The following is an 18,622-nucleotide window of genomic DNA, read 5'->3' on the forward strand; positions in this document are numbered from 1 at the left end:
ACTCTCACTTTTCTTTTTTTTTTTTTTCTTTTTTGGTACCAGGGATGGAACCCAGGGGCTCTTAATCACAGAGCCACACCCCCATCCTTTTTTATATTTTATTTTGAGACAGGGCCTTGCTAAGTTGCTGAGGGCCTCACTAAGTTGCTGAGGCTGGCCTTGAACTTACGATCCTCCTGCCTCAGCTTCCCAAACCCCATGTGCTACTGTTCCTGGCTTATTTTCACTTTTCATAACTGCCTAATACTCCAACAACTGCGCCCTGGTTTACTTTCTCTCTCTCTCTCTCTCTCTCTCTCTCTCTCTCTCTCTCTCTCTCTCTCTCTCTCTCAGATGTTTGCTTTATTTCTGATTTTTCACTTTGGAAATAATACTATGATAAATCTGTTCAGGCATCCAGACTTTTCCTTCCGGATTTTTATAAAATACTTTCTCAGGCGTGAAGAAGACGTCACTATTTTGCATTTACTTGCCAAAGAACCATGCCAGCATCCACGGCCATCTGCCACGTGGGTTGACCATTTTTGCTCTGACTTCGGCACCACCGTGTTGCTATTTTGCTGGGCTCTTTTGCTAAATTAGTCGCTATGGACAGAGAGGGGCAGAACACAGTCCCCGAGGGATGGCCTGCTCAGCCCCCTCCTTCCCACCCTGGCAGAGGCTCCCCGTTCTCCAGGCCGGTTCCAGCATCGGGAGGGAGAGCTTTCCCGCCTTCCGCTCCTAGCGTTGCTTATCTTGTTTTAACAGCCAGAACAGTTTAATGGACAAAACAACACCTTCTCGGGGAGCAGCTACAGCAACTACAGCCAAGGGAATGTCAATAGGGTATGTTCCGATTGGATCTTCCAATCTGTCACCCTCAGGCCGTCGTTGGGGGATCTAGAGGTCCTCCCTGTGCCTGCCCCAGCCTCTCTGGATGACAGTGTCCATGGGTGGGAGACACACCCCCCGGTCATCTGCTTTGGGGCACAGAGCTGCCCACAGTTCTGCGTGGGCGAGCCAAGGAGGAATGGCCTGAGAGAACAAGGCGAGGACTGAGAAGAGGGCTCTTGGGGACGGGGACCTCTGTGGGGTGGGGTGGGGGCACATGGCCTTGAGTTGTGACACGGGATGGCTGCCTGACTGGCCCCAGCTCTCCTCTCCTCCCAGGGTAGATTAGACAAGTCTTCCCTAACCCTGAACCTCGGTGTCTCCACTGGTCAGAGGGATGTGGACCATCTGCATTCACCTGGCACTGAGGCGGCTCAGTGTTGTGAGACCCAGATAAGGATGGGGTGTCCTTCCCAGGCCTCCCTGTCTTCCAGGGACATCAGGGTCCATGGGAGACTGTGGTTTCCCTGGGGGACTCTTCCACCGGGGGGAGTGTTAAGCCTAAGGGGGCCCTGGTGAGTGTGGGGTAGATGTCCACAGCTCAGTCCTTTCCACCCCTGTGACCCCATATCTTACTTGTGGCTTCTCTTCTTTCCAGCCTCCCAGGCCGGTTCCTGTGGCAAATTACCCCCACTCGCCTGTTCCAGGGAACCCCACGCCCCCCATGACCCCTGGGAGCAGCATCCCTCCCTACCTGTCCCCCAGTCAAGACGTTAAACCACCCTTCCCACCTGACATCAAGCCAAATATGAGCGCTCTGCCGCCACCCCCAGGTGAGGACCCTCCGTTCCGGACTGCCCCAGTGGGCCTGGAGTGGGGGGCTTGGAAGCTGGGCTGCCGTAGGGAGGCAGCGTTCAGGAAGGGCAGGGGGACCTTAGAGCAGAGAAACACCCCCAGAGGGACATCTGAGCTGGAAGCTGGGCTACCCACCCGCTTGGGTGGCAGGAGGCTGGGAGGCGGCCAGGAGGAAGGTCCTAAACTTCCAGAGCAGGGAGGCCAGGGGAGAAGACGGAACGCGTGGGAGGGCACAGGTCCCCAGGTGCCCGCTTGATCACAGCCCAGCTTCTGGGTTCTGTGGCCCACACCTGTGTCCTCTGAGCAAGCGACCCAGGTGGTTTTGGATGGGTGAGTCCCGTCCAAGGCCCCAGCGCCTATGCCTCTGTGCCCGTGGCTCATCTGGCCCCTGTCCCTGCCCAGCCAACCACAATGACGAGCTGCGGCTCACGTTCCCCGTGCGGGACGGCGTGGTGCTGGAGCCCTTCCGCCTGGAGCACAACCTGGCCGTCAGCAACCACGTGTTTCACCTGCGGCCCACGGTCCACCAGACGCTGATGTGGAGGTGAGTGTCAGGCGGGGCACGGGCCAGGTGGGATGGTCCCCCACACCGCCGTAGTCCGTCCTGGGCCCAGTGCAGCCTGCACAGGGGTTAGCAGCAGCTTCCTGCCACCTTCACCTGTTCAGCATCATTGATGGCCCTGCCCTGCGTGGGGCCTGGAGAGGCCACAGGAAGCTCAGTGGCTCAGGGGCTGGGAGCAGCCATCACTCACCCCAGGCCTGAGTGTCAGGGAGACCAGCCACAGATAAAGGTGGCTGGCTTAGCCTTAGAGGCTGAGAAGGAGGCTGTCCCGGTGAGGCCCTGAGTTGGCAAGAGGGAAAAAGCAGTCAAGAATCTGAACTTGGCTTATGTGACCAGAGCCTCAAATATACAGATGAGGCTGGAACTGATGGGAGACTGGGCCAGGCCTGGCAGGACCTGCAGATTGCAAGGGGCTGACCTTCGGCAGGGTTGCTGCTCACGCAGGAAAGTCCAGTGCAGAAGCTGGGGGTTGCCTCATGGTCAGGCCCTGTGTTCATGATCTGCTGTGATCCTGAGTGGTGGCATTGCTTTCCCCTTCGACAGATGAGGAAACTGAGCTAGAGAAGTGCTTTAATGGGTGTAATTTCTTACAGCTAGCAAAGGGCAGAGCTGAGACTTGGGTCCAGGTCTCTTGAATGTCTGAGCAAACACACACGCTTACACTCAGGCCCTGCTATGGTGTGAGTGTGAGGGCATTCAGGACACGGGCTGGGACGCTCCCTCAGGAGGGCCAGGACGTCCCACACATGGACAGCAGGACACTGTTCACACATCTCCATACCCAGAAGCACTGTGTGGATGTAGCCTGGAGACAGTGCAGTTGGCCTCTCGGCGGGTCTTGTCAGACAGCGTCTGTCCTTCAGGCCCTCTGTCTTTATGCAGAGGATCAGGAGTCACCCTTTTAGGGAGCGGGACCAGGTAGTCGTAGCCAGAGCTGAGTGTGCGGGAGTGCCAGGGGCGGGGGAATGCGGGCTTGGTGTGGAGGTGGGTTTTGATTGGAGACGTGGGAAGGTGGGATCTCCAGGATGAGCGAGGCAGCAGTAAGGCAGGACATGGGCAGCGGCAGGGTTCGGGTCCTGCGGGACTCGGCAATGGTGGTTTAGAGGCACCGGGTGCCTCCCAGAGCTGACCTGAGCCCCGCCCCCAGGTCCGACCTGGAGCTGCAGTTCAAGTGCTACCACCACGAGGACCGGCAGATGAACACCAACTGGCCCGCCTCGGTGCAGGTCAGCGTCAACGCCACGCCCCTCACCATCGAGCGTGGGGACAACAAGACCTCACACAAGCCGCTGCACCTCAAGCACGTGTGCCAGCCGGGCCGCAACACCATCCAGATCACCGTCACCGCCTGCTGCTGTGTGAGTGTGGGGCAGGGCTGGACCCCTCCCTCCACATGTCCTGGGTTGCTGTCGCCACCCCCACGGCTGTCAAAGCAATCCAAGCCACTGAGCTCTGGTCTCAAACTCAACCTCTTCCCCTTTGGTACCCTGCTTCTGTCCACATATCACGACGTTGTTCCTCAGGTCCCCTGGGCACTGCACCCCCTTTCTGTGACATTCTGTGCGTCCCTCAAAGCCAGGGCCTGCACTTACCTCATCTGTGGGAAAGTGTCATATTCTAACCTCCTTTCCCCAGACTCACCTCCTCTCAATCCAGAGTTAACTCTCCTTCTCCACCAGCCCTGTTTTCTTGGAGGTGTGTGTGTGCCTACACTCGTGAGCACTTGTCCCTCCAGCCTGTGAGTCATTGTGGGACCATGACTGAGCCGTGCTGTCCCCGGAGATCAGGGGCTGGCATGCAGGGCTTCCTTGGGCAACTTGCGTGGGAGTGAATTGCATGCCCTGCTTTCCTGGTCTCCCGGAGGACCCGGGAGAAGAGAGGCTCTGGTCCTGTCCCTGCGAGCACAGGGGCACTGAGGCCACAGAGTTGGGAGTCACAGGACTAGAGGGGCTAGGCAAGGATGCACTGCTCTCAGTGTGAGGAGCCTGGACAGCTGCCCAGAGGAGGGAAGGCAGGATGGGCCCTGGGACAGGAAGGCCGAAGACGCACGATGGGGGCAGTATGGGGTGGCTGTGGGTAGGAAGTGGGTCAGGATCCATTCCTGATGCCATGTGTCCCACAAGTTCCTCCAAGAGGGATTCCAGTGTCAAAGTCCACCTTGTCAGCCTGGAAAAGTGGCAGCCACCCGGAGTGGTGACCACAGGCTTGCAGGTCCCAGGACACCCTGACTATTCTGGGGCTCTGTCCCTGGTCCTGGGGGACCCTCTCCTAGAGATGCATCACTGTGAGATCTTGGAGGTCTGGGTGGTAGCAGCCTAGGCTGTAGAAGCTGCAGGTGGGCAGGGCGCGGGGACAGTGGGCGGGGACTGAGCTCGGCTTTCTGCTTTCTCTTTCGCAGTCCCACCTCTTCGTGCTGCAGCTGGTGCACCGGCCCTCCGTGCGCTCGGTGCTGCAGGGCCTCCTCAAGAAGCGCCTCCTGCCTGCAGAGCACTGCATCACGAAAAGTGAGTGGGTGTCGGGTGGGGACAGGAGTGGCAGCCAGACCCGCCCCACCTGCGGCTAGGCCTGGGAGGGCATCCTGTCCTGGGGGAGCCCCGGGCAGGGGGTACAGCTCACGCCTCCTCCTACGGTGCTGATCTTCACACTGCCTCCTGGAGCCCTCGAGTTCCAGCAGGCCACCATCCACATCCGTTTGCACGTTGCAGAATCAAGTGCAAAAACGCCTGAGGGGGCTTTTTGCTGGCCCAGTAAATCAGAGAAGTGCCAAACTTCTGCAAGGTTTGCAGAAAGTCCCCCACTCCTAGCCAAGGCCAGTCGTGTTCTGCAGAGATTGGGGAGCTGCTGGTCCCCCCCTCCCAGGCATGAGCCCTCCAGTGTGTCACACTTGGAGGCTGCTCTTCCTCAGTGCCAGGCAACAGGACCCCTGGAAGAATGAGCTCCACTCCCCAGTGCTTGAGAGGTGGGGAGGACCCAGGGCGTATTCAGGAGTGTGTGCAGGCCTGCCACCTGGCCTTCGCAACCACCTGTGCCTCCTGCCCCACAGTCAAGAGGAACTTCAGCAGCGTGGCTGCCTCCTCGGGCAACACAACTCTCAATGGGGAAGATGGTGTGGAGCAGACGGCCATCAAGGTGTCTCTGAAGTGCCCCATCACATTCCGGCGCATCCAGCTGCCTGCCCGAGGCCATGACTGCAAACACGTCCAGGTGAGTGTTCGAAGTTCAGCTCTAAGACAGCAGGGCTGTCCAACCCCCAAGGACAGAGTCAGCAGCCACCTTCGCTTACTCCTTCAGCCATCATTTATGCTTCGGACACCCTTTCTGCCTGTTCAGGGCTGGGGTGCCGGGGACTACAGGATCAAGGTTAGAGAGTCCTTTTCCTGGCACATGGTAGACCCAGCTGGGAATCCTGCCGGGACACCACAGCTGGCCCAGGACCTGAAAGCAGGGACACCTCTGCCTAGTGAGCTGCTGTGTCCAGGGCCTTGCCTCAGGAGAGGGCATGAGTGATTGTCACAGTCCAGGTAGGCTGTGACAGCTCTAGGAACATGTGAACCATCCAGGCTGGGAAGGAGTCTTGTGTGGGGGCTGCTCAGGCAGGTCTCCCAGAAGAGGGGTGAGGAGCCATCCCCTGAGAAGCTGGTCGTGAGCATGGCGAGTGACACTGGGCCATCACCCTGAGCTCGTGGTCAAACACAGCTGGTCCTGAGGGCTGTGACAGGGGACACAAGCCTCCCTCCCTCTGAGAGAATGTTGAGCGTGATGGATGACATGGTCACTTTATCCAACACGGATGGATGTGACCAGAGCTGTTCTCAGTACCTGGACTTGGCTGAGGGATGGTCACAGTCCACATTGCCCCTGGCCTCACAAGAGACTTTCACAGGGCATCCTGGCTAGGAGGTGGGACAGGAAGCCTACTCAAAGGGTGTAAGGCAGGGTCATTTGGGGCACAGAGAGGTGGCGTGAGGGGTGCCAGGCAGAGGCATCGGGCTGCTTGACTGTGTGAACAGGGTTGGCCTGTCTTTCTCTGCACCCTCTGCCTGTCTCCCTTTCTGGTGGGGCACTCTTCCCAAGCTCCCCAAGGTGCACAAGGCAGCGTCTGATAGGTCTGGTCTCAACCATTTGTCTATCTGTCTGTCTGTTGTCTGTCCCCACCTGCAGTGCTTTGACCTGGAGTCATACCTACAGTTGAATTGTGAGAGAGGGACCTGGAGGTGTCCTGTGTGCAAGTAAGTGATGACTGTCCTGGAGGGGCTTCCCACCTGGCTGCAAAGCGGGAGAGCGCCCCCACCCGCCCCACCTCTCTCGGGCTCTCCCACCTCCGCCTGCCCCAAAAGCAAAACAGAACCAAAGCCCAGCAGAGGAACTTGGGTTCCAGGGGCTCTGCCAGGCACCCATGTCACAGGGCCACCCTCCCGTGTAGCAGCAGCAGGGGTGGGATTTGGTGGGCACAGGTAGGGCGGGGCAGCTGCGCCCTGCCTCCTTGGGCCCAGGAGCTAAGGCCAAGCCCCCTCTTCTCTTCCAGTAAAACTGCTCTGCTGGAGGGCTTGGAGGTGGATCAGTACATGTGGGGGATCCTGAACGCCATTCAACAGTAAGTGGTCCCTGGCTGAAATGTGGCCTGGTTGGAGAGGGGCAGGGAGGGTGCAGACTGCAATGACCACATGAGTGGCCAGACCGGCAAAACACTGACCACACCTCTGTCCTTTCCGCAACTTTGCCTTGGTAATTCATGGACCTGGGGCAATTGAATGTTCCAGAATGTTCTGAGGGGTCAGAACTCAGCCAGGACAGGAAGCTGACATCACCTGCACAGCTCTCTCTGGGTGGGAGGCCTTGAGGCCCCAGGCCAGCCACTTGGTGTCCCTAGCCCCAGCCTCCCCATCTCTCAGAGCTGTCAACACCCCCATGGGGCTTCTGGCCTTGCAGAGTGTGGTGAAACGGGACGGGTGGCTCAGTCAGTGGGGCCTCTTCTCTCCAAGCCACGCACCCTGTAGCCTCAGCTCTGCTCCCATTGCTTTCACAGCTCTGAGTTTGAAGAGGTCACCATCGACCCCACGTGCAGCTGGCGACCAGTGCCCATCAAGTCAGACCTGCACATTAAGGACGACCCTGATGGCATCCCCTCCAAGCGGTTCAAAACCATGAGCCCCAGCCAGATGATCATGCCCAATGTCATGGATATGATCGCAGCCCTGGGCCCTGGCCCGTCCCCATACCCACTCCCACCTCCCCCTGGGGGCACCAACTCCAACGACTACAGCAGCCAAGGTGGGTCGATGCCAGACAAGGGAGGGGGGTAGCTCTGAGTCCAGCGGGGACCCAGAATTTCTATGCCAGTAGCAGAGGTGCAGAGGGGAAGGTGAAGAGGCAGAGGTGACCTACCTCCAAACAGTAATCCTCAAGTCTCTGGACTTGGAGGGGAGGGCAGCCCAAGCTCAGGGCCTCAGCCCACTCTCCTGCTGCCTCTCCCAGGCCCTTCTGTGTTTTTCTGTGACATCTTCTTTTGTCCCTCCAACTCTCCTACCCTCCCAGAACAGAGCCCAGGTACCTGGATCGCAGCCTTTGGCTACCCAGGTCACCATCACTAGCCCTTCTTCTCTGATGGCCAGACCAAGCTTCACCCCCACTGCCACTTGGTCTAGAATATATCCCTCCCTCAGAATCAGAGGATAGCAGCTCCCCAACTGGGATCCCTGACCCTAGGTCCCCAGGGCTGCAGGGTGGTTAGTAGCCCAGAGACATTAGCCCACCTGGTTAATGTCACGTGGCATGTTGAGGACTCCAGTGTGCCAGCATGCTGACCCTCTGAGCTTCACCATCACCATGTAGCAGAGGGTGCAGTGACTGAAGGCTGGACAGCTGTCCCCTCTCTTGTCACCTTGAACCTGGTACATTTGGAGCCTTTGTGGACGTGGCAGGAGAACCTCTGGGCCTCAGTCTCCCCATTATGATACACGGCCATAGAGGGGAACCCCTCAGGCTTGGGCCTCATACCGTGTCCCCCTTCTCCCACGGTGCCTCCCCTCCACAGCAGTAGAGCAGCATATGCACCAGAATGCCCATCCCACCAGACGAGGCTTCATTGCTGCCCACCGTGCAGCCACAAGTGTGAGGCTGTAGGAGCCCTGCTAGCCTCGTGCGGAGGAAAGGACTTGGCTTTTACCTTTACTCTCTCCATTCTCTGGGGCTGACCTCCACCCCTCTGGGTGACCCCACATCCTCATCTCGTTCCCTCCCCAGGCAACAACTACCAGGGCCATGGCAATTTCGACTTCCCCCATGGGAACCCTGGCGGGACATCAATGAATGACTTCATGCACGGGCCCCCCCAGCTCTCCCACCCCCCGGACATGCCAAACAACATGGCTGCCCTCGAGAAACCCCTCAGTCACCCCATGCAGGAAACTGTGAGTACCTCTTCCTTCCCCGACTCTCCCCACTGCCCAGTGGTTCAGGCCGCACTCCAGCCTGTCTGGAGCTGTCTAGGACAGGGTTCCCCTTGGACCTCTCCTGGTGTGGGTACGCTGGTTCCTTCCTTAGCAAAAGGAAAGACCAAAAATTGGGTCTGAGGCTCAGAGGAAGTGAGGATCCTGATATGTTTCACTCGCATCCATGGACTTGACTGTTTCACCTAGACTTTGGATTTTCTGGAGATAGAGGAAGCTCCAGGCTCCTAGCTGCCCACACAGGCTACACACACACACACACACACACACGCCACTACACACCTCTCTCTCTCCCTCTCTCCCTCTCTCCCTCTCTCTGTCTCCCCTCCTTCTCCTCCCCGCATCCCCCTTTGCGCACTCTTCCTGACATGATTCCAGCCACCTAGAATCTGGACCCAAACTCAGGCACCTATTCCCCAAGGGTCTTGAGTCTTCAGGCTGTTACCACAAAAGGCAGTGCTAGGAAGCCTGAATGCCCTAAGAATCCGTGCTCCTCGTCCTGTTTCACACTTATCAATGCACAGCCCACATGGCTGGGGAAGCCTCTCATGGGCAGGGCGTCCACTGCTACCCCAGACTTTCCCCTCCTGTGGCCCTGACAGGAGTGGCGGGAGACCCGGCTGTCCTCAGAGTGCTCATCTAGGGAGTGCCGGATTCTGCTCTTTAGCAAATGTTTCCTGGGCCATGCTCTGGGTCAGGTTTGTGCCAAGCGTAAGCAAGACAGACAGGGGGCTGGACATGCTGGCACACATATCTAATCCCAGCCACCCGGGAGGCTGGGACAGAAGATCACACATTTAAAGCTAGCCTGGGCAATTTAGTGAGACCCTCTCTCAAAGAAATGATGAATTATTAGCTCGGTGGTAGAGCACTCACCTAGCATGTGCAAGGCCCCTGGGGTCAATCCCTGGTCCGGAAAAAAAAAAAAGACAGAGGCCTGGGCCCATGGAGCACAACTTCTGGAGCCACCAAGGTGGAGAAAGCATGCAGGAAGTACAACTGGAGAGCGCACGTGGCTTGACTGAGGCCTCCATTGTTCTGATCTCTCACCTGGGGAAAGAGGCAGTTGCCAAGGAACATACCTGCCAGGTAGAAGGTCTGGGGTCTCAACAGTACCTGACCTATGCAGGACTGGTCACTCTAGCCCTCTGATCTTCTGTCGCATGACCTAGAAGGAGGGTCCTCTGGCTTGTGCTTTCCACACGCCTAACGTGGAATTGGCTCTGCTCCTGGGCCAGAGGCTGTCCTGTGGGCCAGAGACTCCTGGGTGCTCAGAGAAACTGAGCATTAACTCTGCTGTATGGGGCTTCCAACTTCCAGGGGCTTCTCTCCTTTCTCAGTCCTGCTCCCCAGAACCTCAGCAGTCTACACCCAGGAGACACCCAGATCACACTTGCACACACACCACACATCCCAAGGCGCACGAGTTCTGACCCTGGAAAACGGCAGTGGGAAGGCCATATGCTCTCCTGTCTTCTGTTAGCCCTGCCACTGACCTTCTGGGCAGGGGGGCCTGAGCCTGTGAGTTGACTTCAGAGCCCCGCTGGGATGCTCCCTGGTTTCTGGCCTCTTGCTAGAAGGCAAGCAGACCCAGAAGCACCGCTGTACCAGGTGGGGTGGGCAGCCACAGGTCAATTCCCAGCACACCTCTCGACTGGAGGCAGCCTGCCCACCTGCCCGCCCTCGGCTGTGCCTGCAGCTGGAAGGGATTCTCTTGCGTGCCAGGACTGGTTGGACAGCTCCCACCAAGTGCCAGGTTGAGGTTGACAGGTGTATTAGGCCTCAGAACACCTGGCCCTCCAGGCCCTGAGATATTCCAGCCCACATCAGAGTCAAGGGGAACAGCTGTATCAGAAGATGCAGGGACCATCTGTCCAGAGCTGGGCTGTTTACAGGAGTGTTCCCCGGGAATGGGCACTGTGGGGCATCTGCCAGGGTGGGCTGAGTGTCCACAAGCATGAGTGGGAGCCCCACACTGGCCTCATTGACAACTGTGGTGGCCTGTTCCTCCAGTCTCTTCCTCAAGTGATCACATACGTGGCTTCTCCACAGTCCCCAAACCCCATGGTCGTGTGGTTATCCCCTCTTTTCAGAGTCTGGGCTGCCCCATGTCATGTTGGGGTGGGGCTCATACACCCAGAAGAAAAGGCCACCTGGACTGTGGGCAGAAGCCAGCCCACAGCAGACCTGGGTGACAGCCCTTAGCAGGAACAGGAAGAGGAACCAGGGTCTGGGGAAAACCTGGGGTAGCATGGCTGCTATTTTCAAACTCACAAAGGAAAAACATGGAACTGTTTTTCTTTGTGGCCCAGAAGATAGAGGCAGAGATGGGGAGGGGGACCCGAAGACTAAGAAAACATCTGGCCACCAGGCTGCTGTTCCAGTTGGCAGAGCATAAGTGCGATGGGGGACCCAGCGGGGATGTTAAGTGTCGGGGTGAGGGTATGGCTCAACCTTCAGAGCCTTCCCCAGGCCTTCCACTCTGAGGGAGGGCCTGCTTGAGCAGCGGAAAAACTGGGGACCTGTTTCAACCTTTCCTACCTGCCTGCCCACAGACCACCAGGTTTTTTGGTGCATATGCATGCTGAAGAATTATCTAGATCTGTTAGAGACAGCCCCGGGCTCAGCAAGGCCTGGAGGTGCCTGGCCTCCTCAGCATCTGGTACTTGAGGCCTCTTGCTGACTAGGGGTGGGGTGGCCCAGCAGTGTGCTGAGATGCCCCTAGTCACCCAGGTTCCCAGCCGGCTACCCTGTGACGTCACAGCTGAATTCCGTCCTTGGAGGCAGGCAGGGTGCATCGTCTTCATGCCCAGCCTTGCCCCTTTCCTGGGCCTACCTGGGGGGTGCAGCCCCAGGCCTGAGCTGCACGCCCGCCCCGTGCTGTGTGTCCTCGTCTGCTCTCTGCTGCCCTTGGCCCCTGGGGGGCCTGCACCGCGCTGCCGGCAGCACTGCCCGCCACCCCGCTCCCCAGAAACATGCCCATTTTGCTTCTTCATTCTGCCCTCGCTGTTGTTCGTTGTGACGGTGTCTGGGGTGGGGAGGTAGAGGGGTTCGCAGGGGCCCGGCCTGCTTCAGCCTCTGTGCCCGTTTCAAAGCCCTTGCGGGCTCTGGGCAGCCTGAGGGGCCCGGTCCCTGCCTTCCTCTCCACGGCCTCCCTGACTGGCAGTTTTAGGGGAGGACAGGGTTTTCGTTTGTTTTTCTGCCCCCTCCCACCAACAACCATTCAGCCTTGTGAAGGGGCGGCTTTGTTTGGGGGTTGTTATTTCCCTGGTTTGTTTGGTTTTCATTTTCTCCAGGCATCTCGTGGCTGTTCCTCGTCACCTCACCTTTCTTTCTCCTGCTCTCTCCTCCTCCACAGATGCCACACGCTGGCAGTTCTGACCAGCCCCATCCCTCCATACAACAAGGTTTGCACGTACCACACCCCAGCAGCCAGTCAGGGCCTCCATTACATCACAGTGGGGCTCCTCCTCCTCCTCCTCCTTCCCAGCCTCCCCGGCAGCCGCCACAGGCCGCTCCCAGCAACCATCCACACAGCGACCTGACCTTTAACCCCTCCTCAGCCTTAGAGGGTCAGGCCGGCGCGCAGGGAGCGTCCGACATGCCGGAGCCTTCACTGGATGTAAGTTGGGGTCACCATGCACCTTGGCCTGGGGCCAGGCCTGGCACCGGGACCTGCCCGAGAGAAGGGGTGGGTGTTGAGGGCTCAAGGCCCCGGGTGGAAGAGGTGGGTGGGCGGTGGGTGGACCCCAGCCAGTCTGCCCTGGCTCCAGAACCAGGAAGCCCCCCAGGGGGAAGTGTCACTGAAAACCCCTGCCCCGCTGGCCCCTCCCCACAGTCCCCTTGACCACAGTCTTTCCACCCAGGTCCTTGCAGGTCCCCTTGGGGCCAGGGCTTTGGAGGCAGCACAGGAGGGTCCCTGCCCTTCTTCCCAACCTCCTCCTCTCACTCCCCCACCATGTTAAGCTTGCTATTTCTGTGTCTGCGCCCTCTCTGGCCTGAGGCAAGGGAGGGGCTGGAGTGACAGGGCCCTTCTGTCTGTCTTGCCGGTCTTGTCTGTCTGCAGTTTTCTTGTCCACGTGTTGTCCATTCCCTGCTTCCGCTTGCTCCATCGTTCACTCCAAGAGGCCCCTGCGTGGGGTGACAGAAGCTGGGGGGCAGGAAGATCAGCTTCACTATCAGGGTCACTATCAGGGGGCAACTGAGGTTCAGGGGTCCCCCACCTTGAGGCCTAAATGGTCTGGAAGGTGAGGGTGGGACACGGAATGACTGAGACGGGCGGCTGGACAGAACTGGCGGGTGTGGGACAGGACGCTCGCTCTTCCCATCCCGGCCTGTGATTGCCCGGGGCCGTGGTTGGCCTACACCTCTACGTCTGCTCCCCAGGGGTGGCCTGCCCTCTGCTCAGTGACGCTTGTCCGCCACCTCCAGGCCCCACTCTGCCACCCTCTGCCCCAGGGGCAGCAAAGGCTTCGCAGTAGGTGGCACTTGCTCACTGTGCCGCCATCCTGGCTTCTCACCCAGACAAGGCCAGTGGGGATGCTTTTCGATTCCTGAGCCCCCCGTGTGACAAAAGTCACCAAAGGTGTCATGGGAGAGGGTAAAACGGTGAGCCACAGGCTTCTCAGGGAGCTCTGGAGAGAGGACCAGGGTGGTGGGCTGTAGGCAGTGCTCATGTGTAAAGACATGTGACTCCTGCTGGGAGCCCATGTAACCTGCCAAGGGACTGCCTAGCATGTGGGGCTGACGTGCGCCTGAGAAGGATCAGCCCAGCCAGGGCTCAGGAGTCCAGCTCCTCTGCCCTCGGCTTGAAATGAGCATGGACGTGCCTCCACAAATGAGGTGCAGTGGCCTGGATGTGTGTGGGGACGGCCAGAAGGCCTACACTCAACACTGTTAGGTCCCTCTGTGGGCTAGGATTTGGGGGGCAGGTGGAAGGGAAGCAAACAGGCTGGCGAGCATCCCCGCACTCCCCCAGGGCCTGCTCCCCGCCAACACCTCATCTGGACTTTATTCTTTTCCAGCTCCTGCCGGAACTCACAAATCCTGACGAGCTCCTCTCGTACCTGGACCCCCCTGACCTTCCAAGCAATAGCAACGATGACCTCCTATCTCTCTTTGAGAACAACTGAAGGCCACCCCTCCACTGGGGCTATCCCTCCCCACTCAGCCTCCTACCCCGTCTGTCCCACACGTTTCCACCCGGAAGCCCATGCCTCAGGCTGCCCCTCACTGGGACCACAGGCTTGGGGGTGGGCAGGGCGTACCCGGAAGTCCTGTGGGTCTGCAGCCAGCATTTCCTGAATGCCCTGGGCAGGGGCCCATGCCCAGATCAGGCCCCAGGATGACCCCAACTGACGGGGCCCAGCCCAGCAAGAGGCTTGTGCTGATGGCGGCTTCAGGTCCCTCCATCTGTGCTGACTCCAGACGACCTTCCAGTGTCCCCAAGGGTTCTTCCACTTTCTAAACTGTAGCCCTGCCTCCCTGCTTCCTAGCCCAGAGCTTCCTGCAAGTGACTGGAACCTGAGCGAAGCCCCCCTGCCCCAAGACCTGGGAAACCCCAAACTTTGGAGAAGCAGTGACAGTTGGTAGCAGGGAGAATGGCCTGCCCGTTGCCACCCACCACAGAAAAGCACAAACCTCTGGGAAGGAGACATCTCAGGGCCAAAGGTCATCACTTTGGCCTCTGACCTTTATGCCAAGATGCCCTGTAAACTTTCTCAGAAAGCAGAGAAAAAGGACAAGATTCTGCATCTGAGAGAGGGTCTGCCATTCCTGCTTGGGGACTGGTGGGAAAGGGGGTCAGGACCTCCCTGGAGCCAGGACAAGGTGTTGGAGGGCTCCACAACCTTTGAACTCAGACCAAGGTCCAGCCTCAGCCTCGAAGGGCGGAGAGCGTACGCTTGTGTGCGCCCAACCCAAACGATCATGCCCCTGGTGGGGTGCATGGGGGTGCCACCAGCCAGAGTCAAGTAGGGCAGCCACTTACAGCTCTGCTCCAGGCCACTCCCTGCTGTGAGATGACCACATGGAAAGCTCCAAAGTCACCTGGAAGAAAGGAAGGTTGCACTTGGACAGCAAGCAGTTTCCCTCTGTGTGTTCTGTTTCCTTCCTGCGGCCCATCTCCCGCCTCTCCAAGACTGTTCCATGGGACACCCACTTCCCTCTGTCCTCGTTCCGTTGGTCCAGCCAGACAGCAGGGGTACCTGGTGGAGAGGCAGGGCAGGTACAGGCGCTACTCAGGAGAGGCCTGCAGTGGAGCTGGGCAGCAGGTGGCCAGCGCACCCATGTGTCTCCCCATGCTCAAGGCTGCCCCTGGCTGCAGCCCAGCCGTCCCTGAGTGCCCCAGGATGCACTGCAGGCAGCTCATGGTGTCCATGTGGCCACCAGCCTCCTTGGCAGCCCCTCCACCTGAAGCTGGCCACACACTCCTGCTCCCTCTGGTCTTCCTCCACTGCTTCACTCCATCTGGCTTAGGTGTCCCCTGGGAGCTTGTCACATGTCCACTTTGTTCCAGGTTGGTCTGTGCCCCTGAGCCTCATGGCCTGTGGTGATGCTGGGGTGTCCCCTCACCTAGGTCCTGTCTAGAAATTCTTTGCGCCCTTGCCTGCTGCTGCCCAGGGCCCCGCCTGCCCTCTCATCCACTGTTGGTATCCTCATCTGCCGTCCATCTCCCAGTGTCCCTCTGCGCGGTGGGTGGTCCCCAGCACTCTTCTGTGAATTATACCAGAAAGGTGGCCTCAGCTGTTGACTTGCAGTCACCGTACCAAACGGCACAAGGTTTTCTGTAGGAAAGCTGCCATCGCCCCCGCCCCCTTTTCTTCCTTTGTCCCGTTGTCGAGGTTTTTTCAAAGTGTGTTGTTCAGTATGCAAATCAATTATTTTAAGAATCGCTTTTGTAAATATCTTTGTGAATATTTTAGTATTGTCTTTGATAATATTCAACATTTTCATGACCTGGTTATAGCCTTTGCTGGTGTTTTTAAAATACCTTGACTCAACAACAAAAACCGAGTCCTTTTTTAAAAAAAAAAAACAACAAACAAAAAAAAGAAACCAGGGCTATTTGTACAGAGGAGGGATGAAAAGAACCGGTGGCTTTGCTGGGAGTCAGAAGACCAGGCAGTTCACAGTTGAGAGCCGTACCCAGTCAGCTGCTGGGCACGAGATGACGCCAGCAAGTGTTGTGGCTGTTCCTGCACAGTGCCTGTGGCCTGGCGGGAGGCCATGGTCTGGGTTGGACCATCTGGAATGTTCAGCTTCAGACAGACTGACAGATGCCTTCCTTAGAAGTTCCTGCTTCCTGCCATGATCCTTTGCCCCGAGAAGGCCTGGGGCCTGGCTGGTTCTTATCACTGTGTGCCCAGATTCCACCCACAGACCCATCCACAGCGTTAGTGGAGAAGCTGTAGATGCTGCAGTAGCCAGACCTCCAGGCACCTCTCCTGGCCATCTCTGGGCTGGGCACCTGAGGCTGGTTTCCTGAGCTCCCTCTCAAGCAAGCCTCCACCAGCAAGTTCACTAGAGAGCTTCCTTCCAGCCGGCTCTGGATGGCGCTGCCTGAAACCCACCCTCCAGGGACATCCCCTCCCACAGTAATTTTGGAGCTTGTCCTGGGTCTGAGGGAGGAGCAAACACATCTGGGGCTGGAACAGTCCCATAGTAGTGACAGATGCAGAAAAAGGCAACATCGGTAAGCAGAGGCAGGCCTGAGCTCTGGAAAGATACTTCCCTGATCCTTTCAGATGACAACTTGGAGCCATAAGTAACCTCAGCAAAAAAAAAAAAAAAAAAAAAAATAGGCCTCAGCAAGCCACCTTCCCATGATAAGCATCGACCCACCACATAGGCACATTTCTGCCGCCACTCCACAAAGACGGACTGGGAGCCAGCGCGGGCAGACGGGAAGAGCCCCGTGTGGGCGATCACCCCATCTTCTTGGTTTGAAGCTTTATCCATGTATCATGTTCCCTGTAGCCATTTTATTTTTTAAGAAACTTCTAATACTTTCTCCCTAATGGAGGCCCTAACCCCCAGAGAGCTACAGGCCTGCTCCCCGCGGGCCTCGGGCCTGACCCGTCCAGACAGGGCAGTGTCAGCAGCAGTGACTCGAGGGACATGTGTACATATGTAAATGAGAAATAGACACGTCAGCAGATGCATTCATTTCTCTCGGAATGTGTATTGTTTTTATTTTACGAAACAAACAAAAAAAGGCTTGGAACTCCATCTTAACGTGGAAAAACTAGATTCTGTTTGTTAGCGTTTGTGAGTTCTCCACATTTTCTCCCACTCGTGTAATATACTCTGACCCTGTGTGGAAAGGCATTTTTGTTCTGTTTTGTTTTTATTTTACCTACATGTACTATTTAGCTTCAGTCTACTAGTCCTGCCACCTGTGTACTTTTAGGGTGCTATGGAAATAATGAAAAGAAACGGGGATTTCAGAAGAAAATTGTAACCAAATTCATACTTTGTATAATTTTTGATATCATGATCGCAGGTGATTCACACGTATACACATAAACACACCCACACGTGCAGCCTGAAGTGACTCCCACAGAAACCGCCATCGTCTCTGTACATCGTATGTACAATGCAATCATTTCATACTTTAAACTGGTCAGAAAACTAATTGTGATTTCTAGTCTTGCAAAGCTGTATGTAGTTAGATGATGTGACAACCTCTAATATTTATCTAATAAATATGTATTCAGATGAAACCTGTATATTAGGTGTTCATGTGGTTATTTTGTATTTAAAGATCAAATTATTTGACTATTGCTAGACATTTCTATACTCTGTTGTAACACTGAGGTATCTCATTTGCCCATGTTAATTTTTTTCTAAATAAATTGACAAAAATGAAGGTTTTGGTGAATCAGCTATTTTGTGGCTGTTAAGGAGTGGTCTGGATGTTTTTGCTTTTGTTTTTAAAATCACCATCCCCGCCCTGTCACTCTGCACACACGGGAATAACGGCATGCTTTGGGCTTTAAGCTGGGAAAGCCCTGCCCCTGGTGCCGCTGCAGGAGCCGTGGGACCTACGAGCAGGTGAGTGCTCAGGGGCCATACCCTCACCTCCTTCTGGCGGGACCTTGTCTCCAGCAGGCCCTGATCCTGACGGGCAGGTGGGACAGATGGAGTGGGTCGCAGTGTGTAGCTGAAATGGGGCCTAAAGGGATCCAGGTCCTGTAGCCCAGGGTGACTAATGACAGCTGTCACCCGGAATTCCCAGTGGATTAAAGAACAGAAACCTATTCATGTTGACCTCCCAGGGCTGACAGGATCCAGAAAGTGTCCAGAATGATAGAGCAGGCACAATCAGGCCCCACAGGAAGTGGAGTGTTCACAGCTCTGCCTGGCCACCTGCTTCTCAGTACCCCGTCCCCATCCCCTCCAAGGGGAGCTTCTCCTTTCCAGGACTCTGCTTTGCCTGCTTTGGTCTCACGATGGCCCCACCCAGACCACAGTCCTGACCAGGCTCACAGCCTCAGCACCCACACAGACTGGCTGCTCCTCTGGTGTCCCATTTAAACTTTGGGGAAGTGAATCTGATTGGCAGAGCTCAGCGGTCAGTTGCTGCACTTCCTCCCCTTGGCCTGACCAGTGGGTACCAGGAAGAAAACAAACATGGTTGCCACTGGGAAGTGGAGGTGGCAGGAACCCCAAATATATGCACTAGCATGCATCTGGAGAGTCCATGGGGATGTGGGTCAGGAGAGGGTGCAGGCCTGAGTGAGGGGTGTAATGTGTGCCTAGGTCAACCAGACTGAGGTGGCAATGGAACTGCCCATGGGGTCTGGCTGCTCAGAAGTCCCTTGCCTTTAAAGGTGGTGCTAAGGTGGCCAGAGTTCCCTTTGGGTAGGAGATGGAAGGTGAGGGAGAAGAAGGGTTTACCTTAAGACGAATCCAGGCCACTGCTGGCTGCAGGCACCGCCCTCTG

The 18,622-nt window shown here is 57.1% G+C and overlaps 1 protein-coding gene across 10 annotated transcripts in view; it reads left to right on the plus strand.

The window, feature by feature from the left end:
* Zmiz1 (zinc finger MIZ-type containing 1) overlaps positions 1-17,564 on the plus strand; it is a 221,417-nt gene extending 203,853 nt beyond the window's left edge. For 9 of the 10 annotated variants that reach the window (XM_047552574.1, XM_047552580.1, XM_047552579.1 and 6 more), the window contains 12 exons: positions 748-825; positions 1,469-1,643; positions 2,068-2,209; positions 3,375-3,585; positions 4,626-4,731; positions 5,271-5,431; positions 6,389-6,456; positions 6,753-6,821; positions 7,254-7,498; positions 8,471-8,637; positions 12,035-12,298; positions 13,701-17,564. In XM_047552574.1, the coding sequence (XP_047408530.1) occupies positions 748-825; positions 1,469-1,643; positions 2,068-2,209; positions 3,375-3,585; positions 4,626-4,731; positions 5,271-5,431; positions 6,389-6,456; positions 6,753-6,821; positions 7,254-7,498; positions 8,471-8,637; positions 12,035-12,298; positions 13,701-13,808 (1,794 nt within the window). In that variant the 3' untranslated portion in view covers positions 13,809-17,564. The remainder of the gene's footprint in view (positions 1-747; positions 826-1,468; positions 1,644-2,067; positions 2,210-3,374; positions 3,586-4,625; positions 4,732-5,270; positions 5,432-6,388; positions 6,457-6,752; positions 6,822-7,253; positions 7,499-8,470; positions 8,638-12,034; positions 12,299-13,700) is intronic. The other variant, XM_047552582.1, reaches the window with a different exon arrangement.
* Positions 17,565-18,622: the final 1,058 nt, after the last annotated feature.

Source organism: Sciurus carolinensis, chromosome 5, assembly GCF_902686445.1.
Source record: "Sciurus carolinensis chromosome 5, mSciCar1.2, whole genome shotgun sequence".
NCBI classification, from domain to species: Eukaryota; Metazoa; Chordata; class Mammalia; order Rodentia; family Sciuridae; genus Sciurus; species Sciurus carolinensis.